The sequence below is a fragment of the Mytilus galloprovincialis genome, chromosome 11 (assembly GCF_965363235.1).
Source record: "Mytilus galloprovincialis chromosome 11, xbMytGall1.hap1.1, whole genome shotgun sequence".
Taxonomy (NCBI): Eukaryota; Metazoa; Mollusca; class Bivalvia; order Mytilida; family Mytilidae; genus Mytilus; species Mytilus galloprovincialis.
The window spans coordinates 66,162,279-66,184,519 of NC_134848.1; the positions used below are offsets into that span (position 1 = coordinate 66,162,279).

The following is a 22,241-nucleotide window of genomic DNA, read 5'->3' on the forward strand; positions in this document are numbered from 1 at the left end:
TGGTACTCAATATCCTTGACCTTTGACTTTAGTTTAATTAACATAATCACAAAGTTTCTCAAATTGTTGACACAACCTTTGTCTAAAACAGCATGCCTAAGACATGGGAATCTGTCAAGACAAGACAAACACTAATGCATTAATGTGAAACACAGAACAGGGCAACTGCTTATGTTCAAAGTGTAAGTGAATACCTACCCTAGGCTTAAGCCTCTTTTCAAATAAGAGAGCAAATCTATTAGGTGTAACTTTATTATCATGAACAGGCTGACCCAGACCTCGGTTGTCATCCTGGTTTAAACGTCGGTCCATCATTATCTCAATCTGACCTGTAAGCAGTATAAAATATTAAAGACATCAGTTTAGTTCAAATGTATTGCTGGGATGCTGGCTCCTTCCATTCATATACTGTTGATTTATTTTTATTGGCTGTATTCCAGCTCCTGTAAAATTTGTTGGATATCAACTTTTGCAGAATTTGTTAATTACCAACTTTTGTGAATTTGTTAATTACCAACTTTTGTGAGTTTGTTTATTTCCAACTTTTGTGAATTTGTTTATTTCCAACTTTTGTTGAATTCTTTGGGATTCAATCTTTTATGGAATTTGTTGAAATTGTTGATACAGGTTAACATGATTAAGTGGATGTCATTGGTTTGTGTCTGTCACATGACATTTGCAATGACTTGTTCATATAGTTTGACAACATGACATCAAATAGATTAAAGTAATTTGATGAGTCTGTCATCAAAGTGAGAGGGTTAGCGCTATAAAACCAGGTTTAATCCACCATTTTCTACATTTGAAAATGCCTGTACCAAGTCAGGAATATGACAATTCTTGTCCATTCGTTTTTGATGCGTTTTGTTATTTGATTTTGCCATGTGATTATGGACTTTATGAATTGATTTTCCTCAAAGTTCAGTATTTTTGTGATTTTACTTTTTGAATGAGACAAAGACAATTGTCCTGTTGAAGGTTGTAGTTCTCTTTAGCACTTTGGATTTCTCCATCAATAAAATATGGCCACTAGAATATTGCTTATAGCGCTAAAAGTGGTGTTAAGGTGGTACCCAACACTTTCACTAAAATAAATTTGGCTCGTTTAATTTTCGTACACTTAATTTTCATAAAATTTTGTAAAAGTATTTGCTTTGACACTTAAACAAAAATATAAAAATTTAAAATTTTTTGAACCAACCGTTTTGTTAGAAAAATTACACTGGTTATATAGCAATTTGATAAACACCAGTTTTGATCATTGAGAACCTTAATATTCCTTTTACAACACAACATATTTAAAATAGTGTTGTCAAATCGTACACTTTTGCCTAACCGGTTACTCGGATAATCGTTCGACCGATTAACCGGTTAACCGATAATTTAAGTTGGTGTTTGAAAGCCTTATCAATAGAACCCTACACATAGATATAAGATGTGGTATGAGTGTCAATTTGACAACAAGTCATAAATACGCTTCTAGAATTGAAATTTTTCCTTTAGCATTATAAGGCTTGTCTGTGAGGATTCCTGGCGATGTTTGACTTTTAATAATCAAATACACTGTATCAACTATAGCGTTTGTACCAACTTCAGATTAAAAAATCCAAAAAAAAATCTTAATCTCTTAGAATTGAATATGTCATATGTCTGAAACCGATTATTCTTTCCTTTTCTCTTGTTGTCTCCGAAAATAATGGAGTAATTAGTAAAATTAAATCTCATTACTGATTTAAAGTTACTGTTAAAAAAACATGTTTACTAATTATGTTTCTTAAAGATCCTGCCCCGAACTCTAATTAATTTTATGTTTTTAGGATTAACAATAGCAATCAATAAAGGTGACAATTGATCTGTCAAACTAATTACCATGACAACAATTTTTAAATAAAACAACTATTTAATGATTTGATCTTCAACACAAATTTATATCAAATCTATCGAAATTGAAAAAAGCCCGGTTAACCGGTTAGCGTTTTTGGTATTCGGTATTCAGTCATTCGACCGATTAACCGGTTAACCGTTGACAACACTAATTTAAAACGTTAAGCTGACTTTACAGAGTTATCTCCCTGTAGTGTTAGGTACCACCTTAAACATCAACAATCAATCATTACTTACCAACTTCTAAACTAGCCATGCCTAGTGACTGTCCAGATAAAACACTAAACCTATAACTATCATCTTCTATAAAAGCCATGGACGGCATTGGGTAAAAGTTGGCCTGCAGTGGAATTTTATCTAACTTCTTGTGCTTGATCATCTGAAATTTAAAGATGGGAGATACATGTTAATTAACTTTTTTTGTTTAATTAAAAGAAGATGAAGACTTCTATGACCCAGCAACTAAACAACATGCATTACAAAAAGACATATATAGGGGAACATATAGTCTTATCGAACAGACACATGTCTATACAAGATTAACATATATTAAATTGTCAGAGTCTATAAAATTTGAAGATATCTTAGTCAAAAACAAGGTTCATTGCATATTATTTGTGGTGGTGTTAAATTTAGTGCTAACCAAAAGATCTTGACATTGATTGTGTGTGTTCTTTTCTTATTGTTAACTAAATCATCTATATCTATATTGCATAAACAGATGAAAGTGAGGAAAAAACAAGTGAAACTGCGAGCTACTGCTCACTGATGATACCCCCGCCGCAAGTGGATAATATTAATAGTGTAAAAATATGCAAGTGTTTGGTAAACAGGAAGTTGTCGAGTGATGAATCTGAAAACGCATCACACGGTATAGCTGACTTATAAAAATCCTGAAACCAAATTTCAGAAATCCTTGTATTGTAGTTCCTGAGAAAAATGTGACGAAAATTTTTAACTTGGTTATCATGTGTAAAATCATACAAGTGTTCGGTAAACAGGAAGTTGTCGAGTGATGAATCTGAAAACGCATCACACGGTATAGCTGACTTATAAAAATCCTGAAACCAAATTTCAGAAATCCTTGTATTGTTACGAAAATTTTTAACTTGGTTATCATGTGTAAAATCATACAAGTGTTCGGTAAACAGGAAGTTGTCGAGTGATGAATCTGAAAACGCATCACACGGTATAGCTGACTTATAAAAATCCTGAAACCAAATTTCAGAAATCCTTGTATTGTTACGAAAATTTTTAACTTGGTTATCATGTGTAAAATCATACAAGTGTTCGGTAAACAGGAAGTTGTCGAGTGATGAATCTGAAAACGCATCACACGGTATAGCTGACTTATAAAAATCCTGAAACCAAATTTCAGAAATCCTTGTATTGTTACGAAAATTTTTAACTTGGTTATCATGTGTAAAATCATACAAGTGTTCGGTAAACAGGAAGTTGTCGAGTGATGAATCTGAAAACGCATTACACGGTATAGCTGACTTATATAAATCCTGAAACCAAATTTCAGAAATCCTTGTATTGTAGTTCCTGAGAAAAATGTGACGAAAATTTTCAACTTGGCTATCATGTGTAAAATCAGACAAGTGTTCGGTAAACTGGGAAGTTGTCAAGTGATGAATATTAAAACGCATCACACAGTATATCTGACATATATAAATGTTGATACCAAATTACAGAAAGGGTGGATGTGTAGTTCCTGAGAAAAATGTGACGAAAGTTTCATGGGACGGACTGACTGACGGACGGACTTACGGACTGATGGATGGACTGACGGACAGACAGAGGTAAAACAGTATACCCCCCCTTTTTAAAATCATACAAGTGTTCGGTAAACAGGAAATTGTCGAGTGATGAATCTGAAAACGCATCACACGGTATAGCTGACTTATATAAATCCTGAAACCAAATTTCAGAAATCCTTGTATTGTAGTTCCTGAGAAAAATGTGACGAAAATTTTCAACTTGGCTATCATGTGTAAAATCAGACAAGTGTTCGGTAAACTGGGAAGTTGTCGAGTGATGAATCTGAAAACGCATCACACAGTATATCTGACATATATAAATGTTGATACCAAATTACAGAAAGGGTGGATGTGTAGTTCCTGAGAAAAATGTGACGAAAGTTTCATGGGACGGACTGACTGACGGACGGACTGACGGACTGATGGATGGACTGACGGACAGACAGAGGTAAAACAGTATACCCCCCCTTTTTAAAATCATACAAGTGTTCGGTAAACAGGAAGTTGTTGAGTGATGAATCTGAAAACGCATCACACGGTATAGCTGACTTATATAAATCCTGAAACCAAATTTCAGAAATCCTTGTATTGTAGTTCCTGAGAAAAATGTGACGAAAATTTTCAACTTGGCTATCATGTGTAAAATCAGACAAGTGTTCGGTAAACTGGGAAGTTGTCAAGTGATGAATATTAAAACGCATCACACAGTATATCTGACATATATAAATGTTGATACCAAATTACAGAAAGGGTGGATGTGTAGTTCCTGAGAAAAATGTGACGAAAGTTTCATGGGACGGACTGACTGACGGACGGACTGACGGACTGATGGATGGACTGACGGACAGACAGAGGTAAAACAGTATACCCCCCCTTTTTTAAAGTGGGGGTATAATAATTGATGGACAAACAGATGGACAATATGATAGCAATGTATCATCTGCTCTTAAATTGGGTATGACTTAAAGCCATCTTTACAAATTATATATGATATATAATGATTTGAATTCACGTCTGTTATTTGCAAAGATGAAAAAAACTCCCCTCCCCCCAAAAAAAGTGTTTCTGAATAATATATCAATATTTCAGTTGAACTGTATATAAATATTGTATAACCTTGTTAAATAATTACCTGGAAACCATTAAGGTCAACAAAGAATTCTCTATCTGTGTTTTGTATGTCAGTGTTAATCCTCATGGCTGTCTCTATATTACCACCAGTACTACTAATGTCTACCAGGTTATAGATGTCTATAGCACTGCCATCTGTACCTACAAATAGAAGTATACCAGTTTATATATATATCTATAGCACTGCCATCTCTACCTATAAATAGAAATCTAAATAATTGATCACAACTGCCATTTTGTTTCTATATAATAATAATAAATCAAATATAACCACATTAGTACCTTAAATTAAAGTTGAACCTTTAGGAGGAAATATAGGGCTCCAGACACCACAGCAACTAGAAACTAGCTTACAAACTGATATCTCCCATCTGAAATCCCAACTACGATTCTGATAGAAGAAAAAAATCAGGGGTGTGGAAATATTTGTTATGAGCACTTGTCCCTGGGCAAGTAAAACTAAAAATTTAACTTGTCCGGAAAATTTTTTACTTGCCCTGATGATCCCAATATATATTGAAGTATTTCTTGTTAGCTAATATATGATTCTTACTTAGCACTATTGTGCATCACAAACAAATGAAATCCATTTGTTTATATGTGTAAAAAATTTAGAAAAGTAGGAAATGGGTTAACATCAATGGGTCAGAAACCTAACAGCAAACCAACCAATGAAATGACATGTAAAGAACAATTTTGCAGCAGTTTTGGAATAACAATTGTAGCCAGTAGGTACATAATAATTATAATTAATTTGAGGACAGTGATTGAAGAAATGTAAACTAAATAATAGATTAACTATTGAATTTGTGGTGTTTCTCTCAACTGACACACTTGTTTTTTCTTGATTATTTATTTATTGTCTTGATGTGCAATTAAAGCGTCCCTTCCATTTGTCAGTTTGACAACAAATAATGTTGACCTTTCATCTATAAATAAGACAAAAACTTAATTTATCAATCTGAATCTCGATACAAAATTTAAAGAAATGACACTTCCAGTAAATGACAAAGCCAATGCAATGTTACGTGACTCTGGTTCGCCTACCTATTTTTATTTATTTTGGTAATTGATCTATTACCAGTATCATGTAATATTTATCGTCATGAACATTGATGTTTTCACTTGATGAACATTGTTTTATTTTACATGAATTAAACATTTTTATACATTTTGAAATTAATTTTATGTTTTTGTTGGATTTGAACTTTGTCTTGTATATTTTTTTACTTGTCAACGGGCAACCAAGACAAAAATAATTACTTGTCCGGTTGTTCAAATGTACGAGTCGGGCGAGTCGGGCATAGCATTTCCACACCACTGAAAATAATTGCTCAACACAATATATGTGAATCTTTCTTTGAACTCATTTACTATTCTCACTCAGCAAAAAGCTTTTATATTATAATATCTATATGCAGACAACCTGATAATCAGTACATCATATCTTTATTATGAGCCCCAGCTATCTGAGATTAATTGGCTTTTACATGTGGATTCCCATGTTTTTTGCTTTGTTATCAGCCACAATGTCATGTGACTTGTTATGTGGTCATGTGATCAAAGTCTGGAGAGGAAGATTACTTACCAGGGGAATTGAAAACTTTCACATGATGTTCTGTATACTGGTGGACACTACAACCTCTGACATTATGGGGCCTCTTGTTATCCTTATTACTGGTGACCTGTACAGTGAGATAACTTACCAGGAGAACTGAGAATTCTAACATGATGTTCTGTATACTGGTGGTACACTACAATCTCTGACACAATGGGGCCTCTTGTTATCCTTATTACTGGTGACCTGTACAGTGAGATAACTTACCAGGAGAACTGAGAATTCTAACATGATGTTCTGTATACTGGTGATACACTACAACTTCTGACACAATGGGGCCTCTTGTTATCCTTATTACTGGTGACCTGTACAGTAGTATAACTTACCAGGAGAACTGAGAATTCTAACATGATGTTCTGTATACTGGTGGTACACTACAACCTCTGACACAATGGGGCCTCTTGTTATCCTTATGGTTGGTGACATATAGTTGATAGGCTGTCAAAAAAATAGAAAAAAGATCATAAACAAATTTGACATTTCCCTTTTTTGAGTTTATTTCTTTTTTTTTCTTTTTCAGAAGAATTTATAGCCCAACCAAGTATCTACAGGATTTCAATGAGTAAAATCAAAGTGCTGCTTTTAATCACTGAATGGTGAAGATTGCTTCAATTTATCTGTGGGAATTAAAATTAAATATTGCATTGGTTGTAGTTGATTTAACAGCAATTCTAGACAAAGGAAGATAACTCCATTTTTTTTAAAAAGATGACTTTAAAAATGACATTGTTTATATTTTTAGAACAGATATTAGATTCCTACACCTTGTAGAAGTTATGTAAATTTCTTGACAAGTGTAATATAATTTTGTGCCTTGAATATCTGAGCATATATTACATCTTTAAATTTCTGAAAATGTTCATATACAGGATGTATAGAATGTTATGATCAATGCACTATATTTTGTGTATCAAAAAGGTAGTGGTACGCCATCGAAGATTTAGATATCAAGTCAGTCTCATAAAATTCTGATTGCATTTCATGCAATCTTTACCTAAAAAGGTACAAACATCAGGTGAGAACAGATAAGCTCCATGCTTCTCTTTATATATTATTCCATAAAATACAAAGCTGGAGTCGATTTCACAAAAAAAACTTACGACTAAGATTGGTCTTAAGTCATGAACAAATCAGTATACTTACGATAAATCTTAGTCCTAAGTTTTTTGTGTGAAATCGACTGCTGACCTACATCTTACACCTCCCCCCTCAATATATTTTTCATTACCTTTGCTGGACCATCAGGTAAGAACAGGTATGCCCCACTCTTCTCTTTACCATGAGATATTCCATAAAATACAAAGCTGACCTCTATCTTACCCCCTCCCCCTCCCCCTTTTCCTTACCTTTGCTGGACCATCAGGTAAGAACAGATAAGCTCCACTCTTCTCTTTACCATGAGATATACCATAAAATACAAAGCTGACCTCTATCTTACCCCCTCCCCCTCCCCCTTTTCCTTACCTTTGCTGGACCATCAGGTAAGAACAGATAAGCTCCACTCTTCTCTTTACCATGAGATATTCCATAAAATACAAAGCTGACCTCTATCTTACCCCCTCCCCCTCCCCCTTTTCCTTACCTTTGCTGGACCATCAGGTAAGAACAGATAAGCTCCACTCTTCTCTTTACCATGAGATATACCATAAGATACAAAGCTGACCTCTATCTTGTGTTGTTTGCCGTCATCCTTTGTTGTCACAGACTGTAATTAATAATCATTTGACATAAAATTTAAATTTGCTATTCAAGCTGTTTCAGAATAAACATATTTACACTTTTGGTATTAGCTGTATTTTGTCTCCGAATGATCTTAGATCTGCTCGAAATAACCTTCTGCCATCAAGCAACAATTGCTTTTAAATTTTGATGTCACGGTTTACTGGAACATGTGTGATTTTATGTAACGGTGAATAAATTTGCATACAAGTGTAAATAGTCTATTAAAGCAAAGGCCCTTTTTTTTTAAGACAACTACTCATTATTTTGAATTTCCTTTTAACTATAATTTCTATTTTCAAAATTCTACAAAAAATTAAACTTCCCAACAACGGACAAATACGGGTATTTCTATGTCTCCGCAATGTGTTGCATGGGGAACAATAAAATTTAGCACCCCTTCATTGTGTAAATGAGGATTAAACATCAGGAACATGTCATACAGAAAAAAAGTGTATTTCAAGTTTTAGCATGTGGTTGTGTTTTTCAATAAGTAGAACAGGGTTATGATTTTGACACAATGTACACTCTAAGATCTTATTTTTATAAATATTTAATTTAACCTTTAAAAAGCCTGTATTTCCAGAAAAATCAGCTTTCAAGAAGGAATTCTCAACAGAGAAATCTTTTTCTTGTTCTGTTTTGATTGTAAATGGAGATCTGAAAAACACAAAAATACATTATAGGAAAATTTATTATGTTTATTTGCCAAAATGACCTTTTCGAGTCATCGTTTCTACAAATATTTGTTAAATTTGCTGTTCTGTACCAACCAAATCTTTGAAAACAAGTACTCTATGAATAACTCTAAAGTTGATCTCCAACAGCAATAAACTTAACAAGTATATCAATTTGTTATTATAAAATATCTTGAAATTTTTATATGTATTACCTATATTACAAATCACATGCACAAACAATTAAATCAGATCAACACTTACAGTTCTGTGTAAGAATGCATACTCTCAATGATATGGGTTTATACACGTGGAAATTTTAGGTTACCAGGATAGTGACCATTGAGATAAAACTTAATACATCATTGGAATTATTGCTGTTGGATACTGATTTCCAGTTTACTTTCCACTGAAGGTATCTTCCAAAATGTGTCCTTTTTTTGTATGTTGTCCTTATTCTTTTATTTCAAGAAGAATTTGTGTAATTTATAAATAACCAATACTAACTGTTCAGGAACATTTTCAGCTTCAGTGTTATACATTGTTACTTTCCCATAGGATTTACTTCCCTTTGTTGTCCTCTTCAGTAAGTAAGTGGCGCTACCTAAGGCTGGAACATCAACAACAAAAGACACCTGCAGCAGATTTGATAAAATAAATTAACAATTTTGAATAAATGGGATTTCCTCATTGTTGAAGGCCATACAATGACCAATAGTTGTTAAATTTTATGTGGTTGTTATCTCATTGACAATCTTGTCACAGCTTAGTATCTTTACATTGTTTAACTTGACTACATTCAGAATTTTGTGGATAGTTGTCTCATCATCAAGTATACTACAACTCTTTATTTTTAAATTGTGAATGACAAAACAAAAAGTTGGTAGTTTTATTATTCCAATTGTCCATCCATGTAAGAATGTGGCATTGTAATACATTAATGATATCTTAATAGGTTAATGTTGATGGTGATTAGGTGATTGGACAATTTTGAAAGACATTTATATTCTTTAGACAAAGTAACAGATTATTTTTACATTAAATGATTTAAAATGTAATGTTATTTAAGTTACACTGTTCATGCTTTTTTTTGCTGCATTCCTTAAACCCCTCTTACCATAGTTACTTTAAATAAATTAAGATAATTTCATTGAACTGAACCCATTAAACCTTTTAATATGACTAAGATACAATATGTCCACTAAAAAAAATCTCACCAAAAATTCCTCTGGAGCCATTCTGTTCTTTATAACCCAGAATGCATCAGTTTGAGATGGAACTTCTGCACCATTGCCATCAACAACCTGGACATTTTGTGTATTTACATGAACTGTTACCACCTGTTCTCTGTTGTGAGCCAAGGAATTAAAGAAGATAACTGGACTGAAAATAAATTTTGAAAATGTTAAATTAAATCTGAGAGTTCATATCACTTTACCATGTACACTTCATCTGATTTTTCTTACAGCACTGAAAATTGAAAAAAAATCCTGCCAAATTTGTGAAATTCTTAGACTATTTAATATCATATTTCATTCTCAAGGTAGTTGTCAGTAAAACTGGATTTCTTAAATCATAAAATATAAATCTTGCTTATATGGAATGAAAAATAAGATGAGAATGTGTCAATTATTGCACAGACGGAACAGAATAACTGACATGTGTACCAACAGACATTAACCATTTTATACCCTTAGTTTCCAAGAGCTATGATAATAAAACCAATAAACCCCCTACTTTCCAAGAGGTGTAATAACAAAACTAGTACACACCCTAATTTTCAAGCAGGGTAAAAAAAAGAATGACCATATTTTACCTTCCTTCTTCAGTAACATCAATAACTGACTTCTCTGCCAAAGAATCATGATTTTCTCTGCTTTCATCCTGTAAAACACCATGAATACTGTATACAGATATATGAAATTCTATACTGATTGATTGATTGGTTTTTGATATTTAAACACCACTTTTAAGCACCAAATTTAGGCTATTTCATGGCGGCAAGTTTTTATTGGTGGTGGAAGCTGGAGTGCCCAGAGAAAACCACCGACCTTCTATAGGAAAACTGACAATCCTAGTCAATTAAGATTGGAGTCGAGTACACCCGCACAAGCTGGTTTAGATTTCCCAACCACAGTGTTGACTGGCTAGTGATTACAGTAGTAACTACTTAGACCACTCAGCCACAGAGGTCCCAAATTTTATACTGTAAACTCATAAACATTGCAAAGTTTATATTATTGCGAAATAATGCAACTTTGTTAGTTCAGCAATAATAGAAACTAGCATTTTGATATCTGACAAAAACATTTGTGTACAGTGCTCATGTAATCACAATAATTATTTTTAAATTTTGGTCTGTCATGTCTTAATAATAAATGCAAACAATAATTTATGAATTTACAGTAAACAAGGCGTAGTAAATCTGTTGATTATCAATTTACTTTCTTCTGCTTAATAGTTAATTCTTTTATTGAATCAAATTTGTTATAAACAATTGCTTTATAATGTATCCTCAATTCTTTAAACATGTTTTCCTTGCTGAAAGCTGTGCTTATAATAGTTTACTTAAGGATGTACTTAGGTGATCTAAGGTAAACTTAAATAAATCAAGAATTCAAAATTGACACTTTAAGCTGGAAGAGTATCAGTTAAGGATTAAAATAAGCTAAAAAAATTGATAGGTCATGGAGCTCCTATTTGAGATATTTTATTTATAAAATATGGCGGGAAAAGGCTGAGTCGGACTTTTTCCTTATATTTGCATTGGAATGATTTGGATCTCAAATCAAAAGAAAGAAAATCAAGAATCTGCTTAAATTTAGTCAATTGACCTTTTATGAGCTATCAAGTCTTATGTTATAAGATAAATAGGTGTTATGGGGCTAACTATTTTAACTTGTATCGTATGGAAAAACACCAAGGAGTCCGAACATTTGACACTTATCTCAAAACCTCACCCAAGTACATCCTTAATACAAATTGTGTCTTGGATGGAGAGTTGTCTCATTAGCACTCATACTACATCTTCTTATGTCTATTTACTGTGTATATTAACTATAAGGACATACCAAGTTAAATATAGGTTTATCATTGCTGTACTTGTAGTCAGACTTAGACTTGGCTGTCAGATAGGTCATGGACTCAACAATAATCCTCTTGGCATTCATCAAGGCTTCTAACATTCTGAAACAGATCACATATATTATAGCTAGGCATCACAAGGATGTCATCAGAGATTTTTTTTCTATTTTACTATCATTGACTCTGATAGTGAATTCATTTATATTCATGGGTTTCAATTTTTTTGGAGAAATGGACAAACTCATGTTCAAATAAACAGCTGAGCCATGAGCGCATGATACGTCCGTCGTCTATTGTGGAAGTTTTATGCAATAATCATAAATAGTTTCTGAGAAAGTTTTCAGCAATAATCATAAATTGTTTTTGAGATACGGTGCGACATGTAAAAAACTCCTCCCCCTTTTTTTACAAAATACTCAATAACTCAAAAATCAAATTTTGTATCATCACCAAAAACTATACAGATCTTTAGATTAATGTAACAAAGTAGTGTGTAAAGTTTTAAGCAATAATCATAAATCGTTTTTTAGAAACGGCGCGACATGTAAAAACCCCTCCCCTTTTTTACAAAATACTCAATTACTCAAAAATGAAATTTTGAACCATCACCAAAAAGTATACAGATCTTAAGATTAATATAACTAAGAAGAGTGTAAAGTTTTAAGCAATAATAAAAAATCATTTTTGAGATACGGTGCGACATGTGAAAAAAAACAGACACTTGTTTTAGTTACAAAGTGCCGCAACTCAAAATGTTTTAATCTTATTTTCACCAAAAAGTATACAGATCATTTGACCATCATAAGAAACAACTATATAAAGTTTCATGAAATTTGGATAGGTCATTCTCAAGTTACAGTGCGACATGTTTACGCCGGACAGACAGACGGACGGACATTTGTATACCATTATACGTCCCGTCAATATTTTGACAGGCGTATAAAAATTCAAAAGTATAAGTAACCATAATAATTGTGGTTTCATATATTTTGTTAGTACCAATTTTTGTGGAATATTGGAAACAAGAATGTGTCCACAGTACACGGATGCCCCACTCGCACTATCATTTTCTATGTTTAAAGGACTGTGAAATTGGAATAAATTCTCTAATTTGGCATTAAAATTAGAATGATCTTATCAAAGGGAACATGTATACTAAGTTTCAAGTTGATTGGACTTCTACTTTATCAAAAACTACCTTGACCAAAAACTTTAACCTGAAATTTGCACTATCATTTTCTATGTTCAGTGAACCGTAAAATTGGGGTCAAAACTCTAATTTGGCATTTAAATTAGAAAGATCATATCATAGGGCACATGTATACTAAGTTTCAAGTTGATTGGACTTCAACTTCATCAAAAACTACCTTGACCAAAAACTTTAACCTGAAGCCAAAAACTTTAACCTGAAATTTACACTATCATTTTCTATGTTCAGTGAACCGTAAAATTGGGGTCAAAACTCTAATTTGGCATTTAAATTAGAAAGATCATATCATAGGGCACATGTATACTAAGTTTCAAGTTGATTGGACTTCAACTTCATCAAAAACTACCTTGACCAAAAACTTTAACCTGAAGCCAAAAACTTTAACCTGAAATTTGCACTATCATTTTCTATGTTCAGTGAACCGTAAAATTGGGGTCAAAACTCTAATTTGGCATTTAAATTAGAAAGATCATATCATAGGGCACATGTATACTAAGTTTCAAGTTGATTGGACTTCAACTTCATCAAAAACTACCTTGACCAAAAACTTTAACCTGAAGCCAAAAACTTTAACCTGAAATTTGCACTATCATTTTCTATGTTCAGTGAACCGTAAAATTGGGGTCAAAACTCTAATTTGGCATTTAAATTAGAAAGATCATATCATAGGGCACATGTATACTAAGTTTCAAGTTGATTGGACTTCAACTTCATCAAAAACTACCTTGACCAAAAACTTTAACCTGAAGCGGGACAGACGGACGGACGGACGGACGGACGAACGAACGGACGCACAGACCAGAAAACATAATGCCCCTCTACTATCGTAGGTGGGGCATAAAAACTAAATTTGAGGTACTTTTTAGAAATTCCCTATCATAATGACTATGTATGTAAAGTTACAAATGGATGCAACTATAACTTCATCATAAACTACCTCGACCAAAAACTTTAACCTGGCAAAGAGCTGTTTCACACAATCTCATTTTCATGTTCAATGAACCATGAAATGAGGACCAAACAAGAATGTGTCCAAAGTACACGGATGCCCCACTCACACTATCATTTTCCATGTTCAATGGACCATGAAATTGGATAAAAAATATAATTAGGCATTAAAATTAGAAAGATAATATCATAGGGAACATGTGTACTAAGTATCAAGTTGATTGGACTTCAACTTCATCAAAAACTACCTTGACCAAAAACTTTAACCTGAAACATGCACTTTCATTTTCTATGTTCAGTGGACCCTGAAATTGGGGTCAAAAGTTTAATTTGGCTTTAAAATTAGAAAGATCATATCATAAGGAACATGTGTACTAAGTTTCAAGTTGATTGGACTTCAACTTCATCAAAAACTACCTTGACCAAAAACTTTAACCTGAAACATGCACTTTCATTTTCTATGTTCAGTGGACCGTGAAATTGGGGTCAAAAGTTTAATTTGGCTTTAAAATTAGAAAGATCATATCATAAGGAACATGTGTACTAAGTTTCAAGTTGATTGGACTTCAACTTCATCAAAAACTACCTTGACCAAAAACTTTAACCTGAAAAACTTTAACCTGAAACATGCACTTTCATTTTCTATGTTCAGTGGACCGTGAAATTGGGGTGAAATCTCTAATTTGGCATTAAAATTAGAAAGATCATATCATAGGGAACATGTGTACCAAGTTTGAAGTCGATTGAACTTCAACTTCATCAAAAACTACCTCGACCAAAAACTTTAACCTGAAGCGGGACAGACGGACGAACGAACGGACGAACGGACGCACAGACCAGAAAACATAATGCCCCTCTACTATCGTAGGTGGGGCATAAAAAACTAAATTTGAGGTACTTTTTAGAAATTCCCTATCATAATGACTATGTATGTAAAGTTACAAATGGATGCAACTATAACTTCATCAAACTACCTCGACCAAAAACTTTAACCTGGCAAAGAGCTGTTTCACACAATCTCATTTTCATGTTCAATGAACCATGAAATGAGGACCAAAACCTAAATTTGAGGTACTTTTTAGAAATTCCCTATTATAATGACTATGTATGTAAAGTTACAAATGGATGCAACTATAACTTCATCATAAACTACCTCGACCAAAAACTTTAACCTGACATGGGACAGACGGACGAACGGACGAACGAACAGACGAACGAACAGACGAACGAACAGACGAACGAACAGACGGACGAACGGACGCACAGACCAGAAAACATAATGCCCCTACTACTATCGTAGACGGGGCATAAAAATATGCATTACCATAAATATTTTACATGGTTTGAAAAAATTCTTCATACATGGCTCTTCCCACTGGTAAAAATTTTGTATTTTGTTGAACGATACAATTTTTAATTTCTTTTACAACAACTATGTATGTAAAATCAGGTATAACAGCAATACTTTAGATAAGATTGTAATCATGTAATTTTTATAACAACAGAACCATTTTTTAAAAATAAACTTACCTTTTACCATAATCAATGACAACAAAGTCTTTAGCAGTTCCTGTGATGCCATCATGATGTTGGAACAGACCTAAAGCTCTCCTAGCTGTCACTAACATCTTCATCAGGGCACTCTCAGGGAAGTTAGAATAAGCATCACTTCTACTGTAAGCTGTGGCCATCGTAAAGGCTATTTCTGCTGATCTAAATGAAAACAATAAATGACAAATAGAGTAACATTATATTATAAAGATTTTTTTTGTTCATCATTATAAATTGTCCTTCAACCTTTGAAAGCTACATATGCTATGTTTTTTCAGCTGCCACTGTGGCCATGAAAGGCATATATATCTATCATATTTTGTTTTTAAAACATATGATGCCACCAATGCCAAAGGAATATCTACGTCTATCCTATCAAGACTTCCATTGCGCAGATGAGAAAACAAGTGAAAATGATGACACCCAAGCCCAAATATGCATTTGTTGTTATAGTGATGAATCTGAAAACACATCATACAGTATAGCTAACTTATATAAACCTTGAAACCAAATTTCAGCAATCCTTATGATATAATTCCTGAGAAACTCAGAAAGATGCAATGAAAAATGTTCATTGGCCAGAAGGACAAACAGACCAAGGTTCAACAGTATACTCCACATTTTTTAAAGGGGGGGAGGGGGGGTATAAAAATGACTGTTAGAAATTCACTTAACTGACAACCAACCTTTGATGATATTCCAGGACTCTGTCCAGTCTTTTATAGAATGGTCTTGATGTATAATATCCACTCCAGTAATGGTCATCTCGGTCAGCATATGTGAAGAAATCACCACTCAATACAGGGTAGCTAGGTGGCTTCTGTCCATATGCTACATCATTTACTTCATATAACTTCTTAAAATAATCTGTTAGAGTTCCAAACTGAATCTAAAATAATATCAGAAAGTAGATATAGTCAATTTTTATATCTAAAACTAGTCGAACCTCATGATGACTGATGTCGAGGTTGAAGGGACTGAACAAAAGTGTTTGACTTACCAGAGGTCGAGTGTGTTATCATATGTTTGGAATGCATGAAATCTGGCATGAGATTTGTGTAAACCAGATATTTTTAACAGCCTGTCATTTTTTTTGACAATATGACATGTTTGAGTGTGTACTTAAAAAATAGATTTATCCATGTTTTCAACACAGTTGAGTTGGACGTTATTACTGCATACTGTGAATTCCTTATTATTCATTGGATAACAATTTCATGGATTTGGTGGGTATGTTCCAGACCGTATGAGTATTTGGACCGTACGCGTAAGGTCTGGACCGTATGCGTACTTTTTCAAAATACGCATACGGTCGGACCGTACGCGTACGGTCTGACTGATATTAAGAAGTTGGTCAAGCTTATTAGATACAAATGTATATAACAGATCAACATGACTTATATCTCCAATCAATATAAAAAGTTCAACAGCATTTGACATAAAAACTTAATATTTTAACTATTTCAAAAGATCACGCTTATTTAATCTGTTAATCTCCTGTATTTTGCAGGCCGGTAATTCATTAATTGCAGCTCAGTATTCTCATTGAATTGAAGTTATTGGAAGTAAACATAATGAGGGAGGACAATTGTTTTAGAATATTTATGAACTTTACAAAAGAAATGCATACGTAAAGGAACATGCATTAACAAAACATGTAAATGTAAAAAATACGACGTTCTTATTAGAAGCAAGTGTCACCTTCGGCGAGAGTAACAAAATAGAATTCACGGATATACAATTAAGCAAATATTTAATTTCAATTGTTCGCTTATTCACTTTATCATCGGCCATCTATTTTGTAATAATAACAATTTGTATAACTAAAAATAAAGATTTTGATAAATGTTTGTTTAATTTTAACCCATATGATCCCAAATGTATGATCAGCTGGACCGTACGCGTATACTCATACGGTCCGACCGTACGCGTATGGTCGGACTGTACTTGTACGGTCCAAATACTCATATGGTCTGGGTATATATGTGAACCAAGAAATCAAATGTTCAAGGAATGACAAGTTTCCTTTAGGCTTGTATGCAAACTTCCCCAAAACTATATAAATTAAATATCCATGAATATGTAAGTTTGGTAAATTGGAAATTGGTACCAACGAAAATCAATAAATCCACAGTATTATTTATTTTTTGTGCTATGTTTATGGTAATATACATATTAGTCCTCTGTGTCTAACATTTTAAAAATGTACTTTAGCAACTCTTCAGGGCAAGTTTAAGCAGATTATATTGTACATTGTACATTCGACTGAAATTATACTACATAAAAAAAAGTTTACCTGTTTATTTAGGTCAGATTTGTTAACCTGTGTATTTAGATCAGATTTGTTAACCTGTGTATTTAGGTCAGATTTGTTAACCTGTGTATTTAGGTCAGATTTGTTTACCTGTGTATTGAGGTCAGATTTGGAGTTAACATAATCAAATATTTTCTGATAATTAGTGTACTGTTTGTCCCATTCGTCCCCTCTGTCGTAACGGAAGTCATCACCGACCGGTATAAACAACACATTACTTCGGTACAGCTCAGCCTTCTTCCTGTACTGGTCTAGTAACGTCAGAGATCTACAACGATCAATAAAATTGAGAATGGAAATGGGGAATGTGTCAAAGAGACAACAACCCAACTAAAGAGCAGAAAACAGCTGCAGGGCACCAAATGCAATGGGTCTTCAACACAGCAGGTAAATCCAGTAAATATACTTTTGTTGGTACTGTATAAAGTTTTGAAAGGATTTGAAATTACAAAATGTTATGGTTTTCATATCTTTCAATTACTTGATTCTGATCGTCTTTTTAGAAAAAAATTCAGGTTATGGAATATTTTTGTGATTTATCTCCAATCTCAATATTAGCTAAAAAAATAACTGATTTCCAGATACACAAGCATTTGACACATTTATAAATGTAAAGCAACTTCTAGTGCTGCTGTATCATATGATTACTGAAAGCAAAAACATATATGACCACTTTATGCTTTAAGGATGTTCGCTCCTCTTGTTTTTCTTGATTTTTGCCAGATATTCAGAATCCTCTGGTTTTATCCATGTAATGCCATTATAAATATTTCCCCGCTTACCCCTACTTTTTTTTTTAGAATTTTATTACATACAATGAAAATTCTATAAAATCATTGTTAATTTTTACATTTTTTTTTTTACAGAAAAAGGGTGCCAATGTTTAATGTCTATTTCTTGAGGTAATTCAGAGAAAAAATGAGAACCTTATTTGTGTCTTGCTGTAACTACCATATAAGAAATCAAAACAAGAATGTGTCCATAGTACACGGATGCCCCACTCGCACTATCATTTTCTATGTTCAATGGACCATGAAATTGGGGTCAAAACTTTAATTTGGAATTAAAATTAGAAAGATCATATCATAGGGAACATGTGTACTAAGTTTCAAGTTGATGTAACTTTAACTTCATCAAAAACTACCTTGACCAAAAACTTTAACCTGAACTTTGCACTATCATTTTCTATGTTCAGTGAACCATGAAATTGGGGTCAAAACTATAATTTGGCATTAAAATTAGAAAGATCATATCATAGGGAACATGTGTATCAAGTTTCAAGTTATTTGGACTTCAGCTTCATCAAAAACTACCTATAAATAATAAAAAAAAAAAAATAAAATCGAAAAAAAAAAAAAAAAAAAAAAAACTACCTCGACCAAAAACTTTAACCTGAAGCGAACGGACGCACAGACGGACGGACAAACGAACGGAGGCACAGACCAGAAAACATAATGCCCCTCTACTATCGTAGGTGGGGCATAAAAATATATGTTGCATTTTTGGGATATCATTTAACAATGAAAATCTGTACAACTTTGTTGAACAGTGACGAAATATGGAGCACTGTCCTTTTCTATGTCTACTTTCTTGTGAAGCAATTGCTACGCTTTAAACTGAAAACTAATAAAAACAAACTATTTACCTCTCTTGAACATTTCCTTCATGTATATGTACAGGTGGTACTCTCCAAGGACAGTTCCACCTACTGGGAGAAAGACGACCAAAGTCAAACTGACAACAGACCTTAGGGTCTGGACCACAGGTGTGTGGAACATCATAGGAATAGAATGGCATCATATGGCATAAAATGTCTGTGGAACCTTCCTGATCTGCAAAATAATATCTCTGGTATAAAATATTAACATTGCATGCAGTGATTAAATCTCTTCTTCACAAGCTTTATTACTCTGACATGAAATCTTTGAATTCATATTTTCTTGTTCTATAAAGGGCTATACCATTAAAATGGAGGTAGGAACATTTTATTTATAGATGTTGTTATAATTTTTCAGGAGTGTCAATACTGGAGCAGGAATTGCTAAAACGTTCTGAGCACTCCAGTTCAACTATAGTCTTTGGTGGGGTTAAGGTGGTACCAAAAACCTAGTCTAAAATTAATTTTGCTAGTTTGATTTTCATAAAATTTTCTCAAACTATTTACCTACGTTTACTCTTTGACAAAATATAAAATTTCTAAAAAAATTGAACCACACACTACTGAATATTTTTTATTAGATATATCACAGTTAGACAAACACTTGTTTTGTTTGAATCTTAAGGGAGTTGGCTTCTCAGTTTCAAAGTAATTAACTTTTCAAAACACTAGTTTATATTGAAAGGGGATTAATAAAGGAGTCCAAAAGAGCAAAAAAAATATATAGGTCACAGTGCTTGTTTTCGAGATATAAGCCATTGGAATTTTGGCGGGAAAATATTCTCTCTTGACTTTTCATAGCTTTATCATTGATAAGTTGAAGCTCTCAAAAACTGTTAAAAAGTAATTAAAATTTTATCAGACTTTAACAGATGGCTTATCATTGTACATGTAAAAGATTTACAAAAAGAAAAATGGGGGTCACCGGGCAAATTTTTTCAAGGCATACAAATTGATAAAACCAGAGGATTCCGAAAATCTGACAAAAAATCCAAAACATGACAAGCCAGCTTCCTTAATATTTCCTTTTACAATAGAACGTGATTAAAATCTTCAGCTGATTTTTACAGAGTTATCTCCCTGTAGTGTTATGTACCACCTTAAGTGTGTTTAATCTTTAGTTTCTTTATATTATTAAGTGGATATTTAATTGACATGTGGTTTATGAATATCCTCTTAGTGTCTTCTCCTTCTTTTTGCTACATGTATACCCCTACCAGGGCTTCCAAAACGGTCACATATTCCGGTCATTTGTATAATGTCCGCTAAAAGTCCGGCTGGGCAAAGCATGAAACGGTCATATACTTTTTAGTTTTCAAGGTTTTTTCAGTCATTTTTACATAATCACGATCTTTTTAACCAAACCTTTTGCCTTTAACATCAACACATTTCTGGTCATAAATGTGACATGATGATTAATTACTATCAAAACAACACCTACTTCAATACTTTCTAATTTTAATCAAGGCTAATTAGTAGTTGGACAGCTGAAATCTACCTGTTCAGGTGACAGGTGAACTATGTTCAGTACTGGACATCGTATAAATTGATCGCTTTATTCACAATTATTTTCTTACATTTCAACGGTTTGTATCTTATTGATTTAGTCCAAAAGATTAAAATTATTAGAAATTAGTTTATCAAGATGATTTGATGAAAAATTTAAAAAGGTTTTAAATGAAAAATCGTCAGAACTACGTTGTATGCACTAGAACACGTGTGTGCATGTGCATAGGTGGGAAATTTGATAATGCATCCTATACATATCTTCAAAAATGCTAAAATTATCATTGATACATGTATCTAACGTTCATTTCAAGTATTTTGTTGAAGTGATAACGTGGAAAGAGCTCCTTCTCTCAGTCGTGCTTTGTAAACGTACACGGATTTTACGTATCCGTTTATGGTCCATGTTTTACCATTGTAAAGTCAACATCCGGTTTGAAAACGAAAGTAAAGTTTTTGACAATGTCATTTTGCACAAATAAAAAGTCTAAGGCAGATATGAGCACGCTAATGTGCACACTATGAATGATGCACTGCCAATTTAACAGTTACATCTGAACATCAAATTCATATCATATCAAAGTAATGTTTAAAATCGTTTTATTTTTTTAATGTAATGTCAATCATTGGAATGGCCATCTGATTACCATAATTGCCTTTTGTGACTATTAAAGTCTTAAGGAATTAAAATCGGGATCAGATATGAAATGTCCGGCTGGCTCAAATATTTTTTGGAAGCCCTGACCCCTACCTCTAAATAAAACAACAAATCAGTATGTTTAAGATACAATAGTAATTAATGAAAATACCCCAGTTTTGTCTCCACATAAACTCCAGTTGTTTTTCTTTAGCTAGGGCTTTCTTAACTGCATAATGCACTCTCTGTATTAACATATTTTTGAAGTTCATTTTCTTTAGCAAGTAAGCCATGGTGGGAGTGTGTCCAAAAGGATCAATGGCCCAGCCAGATTCTGGTCTAACTCCTGTAAAACAATGTAAAAGTAATTATATAGGGAGAATTAATTAATCATTCATGTTACAAGATAATAATCACAATGAAAACTTAGTGAATAATCTTGAAGCTTAAATTGGTTATATAGAAATGTGGCTAAAACCAATGAAACTTGCCAAAATTTGACTTTTTTGATGTCATTAAAAAATATCTTCACCTCCAACAAA

At 33.1% G+C, this 22,241-nt stretch overlaps 1 protein-coding gene across 1 annotated transcript in view; it reads right to left on the reverse strand.

The window, feature by feature from the left end:
• LOC143052650 (alpha-mannosidase 2x-like) overlaps positions 1-22,241 on the reverse strand; it is a 39,124-nt gene that overhangs the window by 5,615 nt on the left and 11,268 nt on the right. Inside the window, exons 7-21 of the mRNA XM_076225714.1 lie at positions 21,872-22,045; positions 19,545-19,731; positions 17,990-18,167; positions 16,272-16,474; positions 15,565-15,747; positions 11,864-11,978; positions 10,609-10,676; positions 10,010-10,175; positions 9,300-9,427; positions 8,679-8,775; positions 7,979-8,101; positions 6,723-6,834; positions 4,780-4,919; positions 2,122-2,263; positions 199-329 (exon numbers count right to left, since the gene is read on the reverse strand). Of these exons, the coding sequence (XP_076081829.1) occupies positions 199-329; positions 2,122-2,263; positions 4,780-4,919; positions 6,723-6,834; positions 7,979-8,101; positions 8,679-8,775; positions 9,300-9,427; positions 10,010-10,175; positions 10,609-10,676; positions 11,864-11,978; positions 15,565-15,747; positions 16,272-16,474; positions 17,990-18,167; positions 19,545-19,731; positions 21,872-22,045 (2,147 nt within the window). The remainder of the gene's footprint in view (positions 1-198; positions 330-2,121; positions 2,264-4,779; positions 4,920-6,722; positions 6,835-7,978; positions 8,102-8,678; positions 8,776-9,299; positions 9,428-10,009; positions 10,176-10,608; positions 10,677-11,863; positions 11,979-15,564; positions 15,748-16,271; positions 16,475-17,989; positions 18,168-19,544; positions 19,732-21,871; positions 22,046-22,241) is intronic.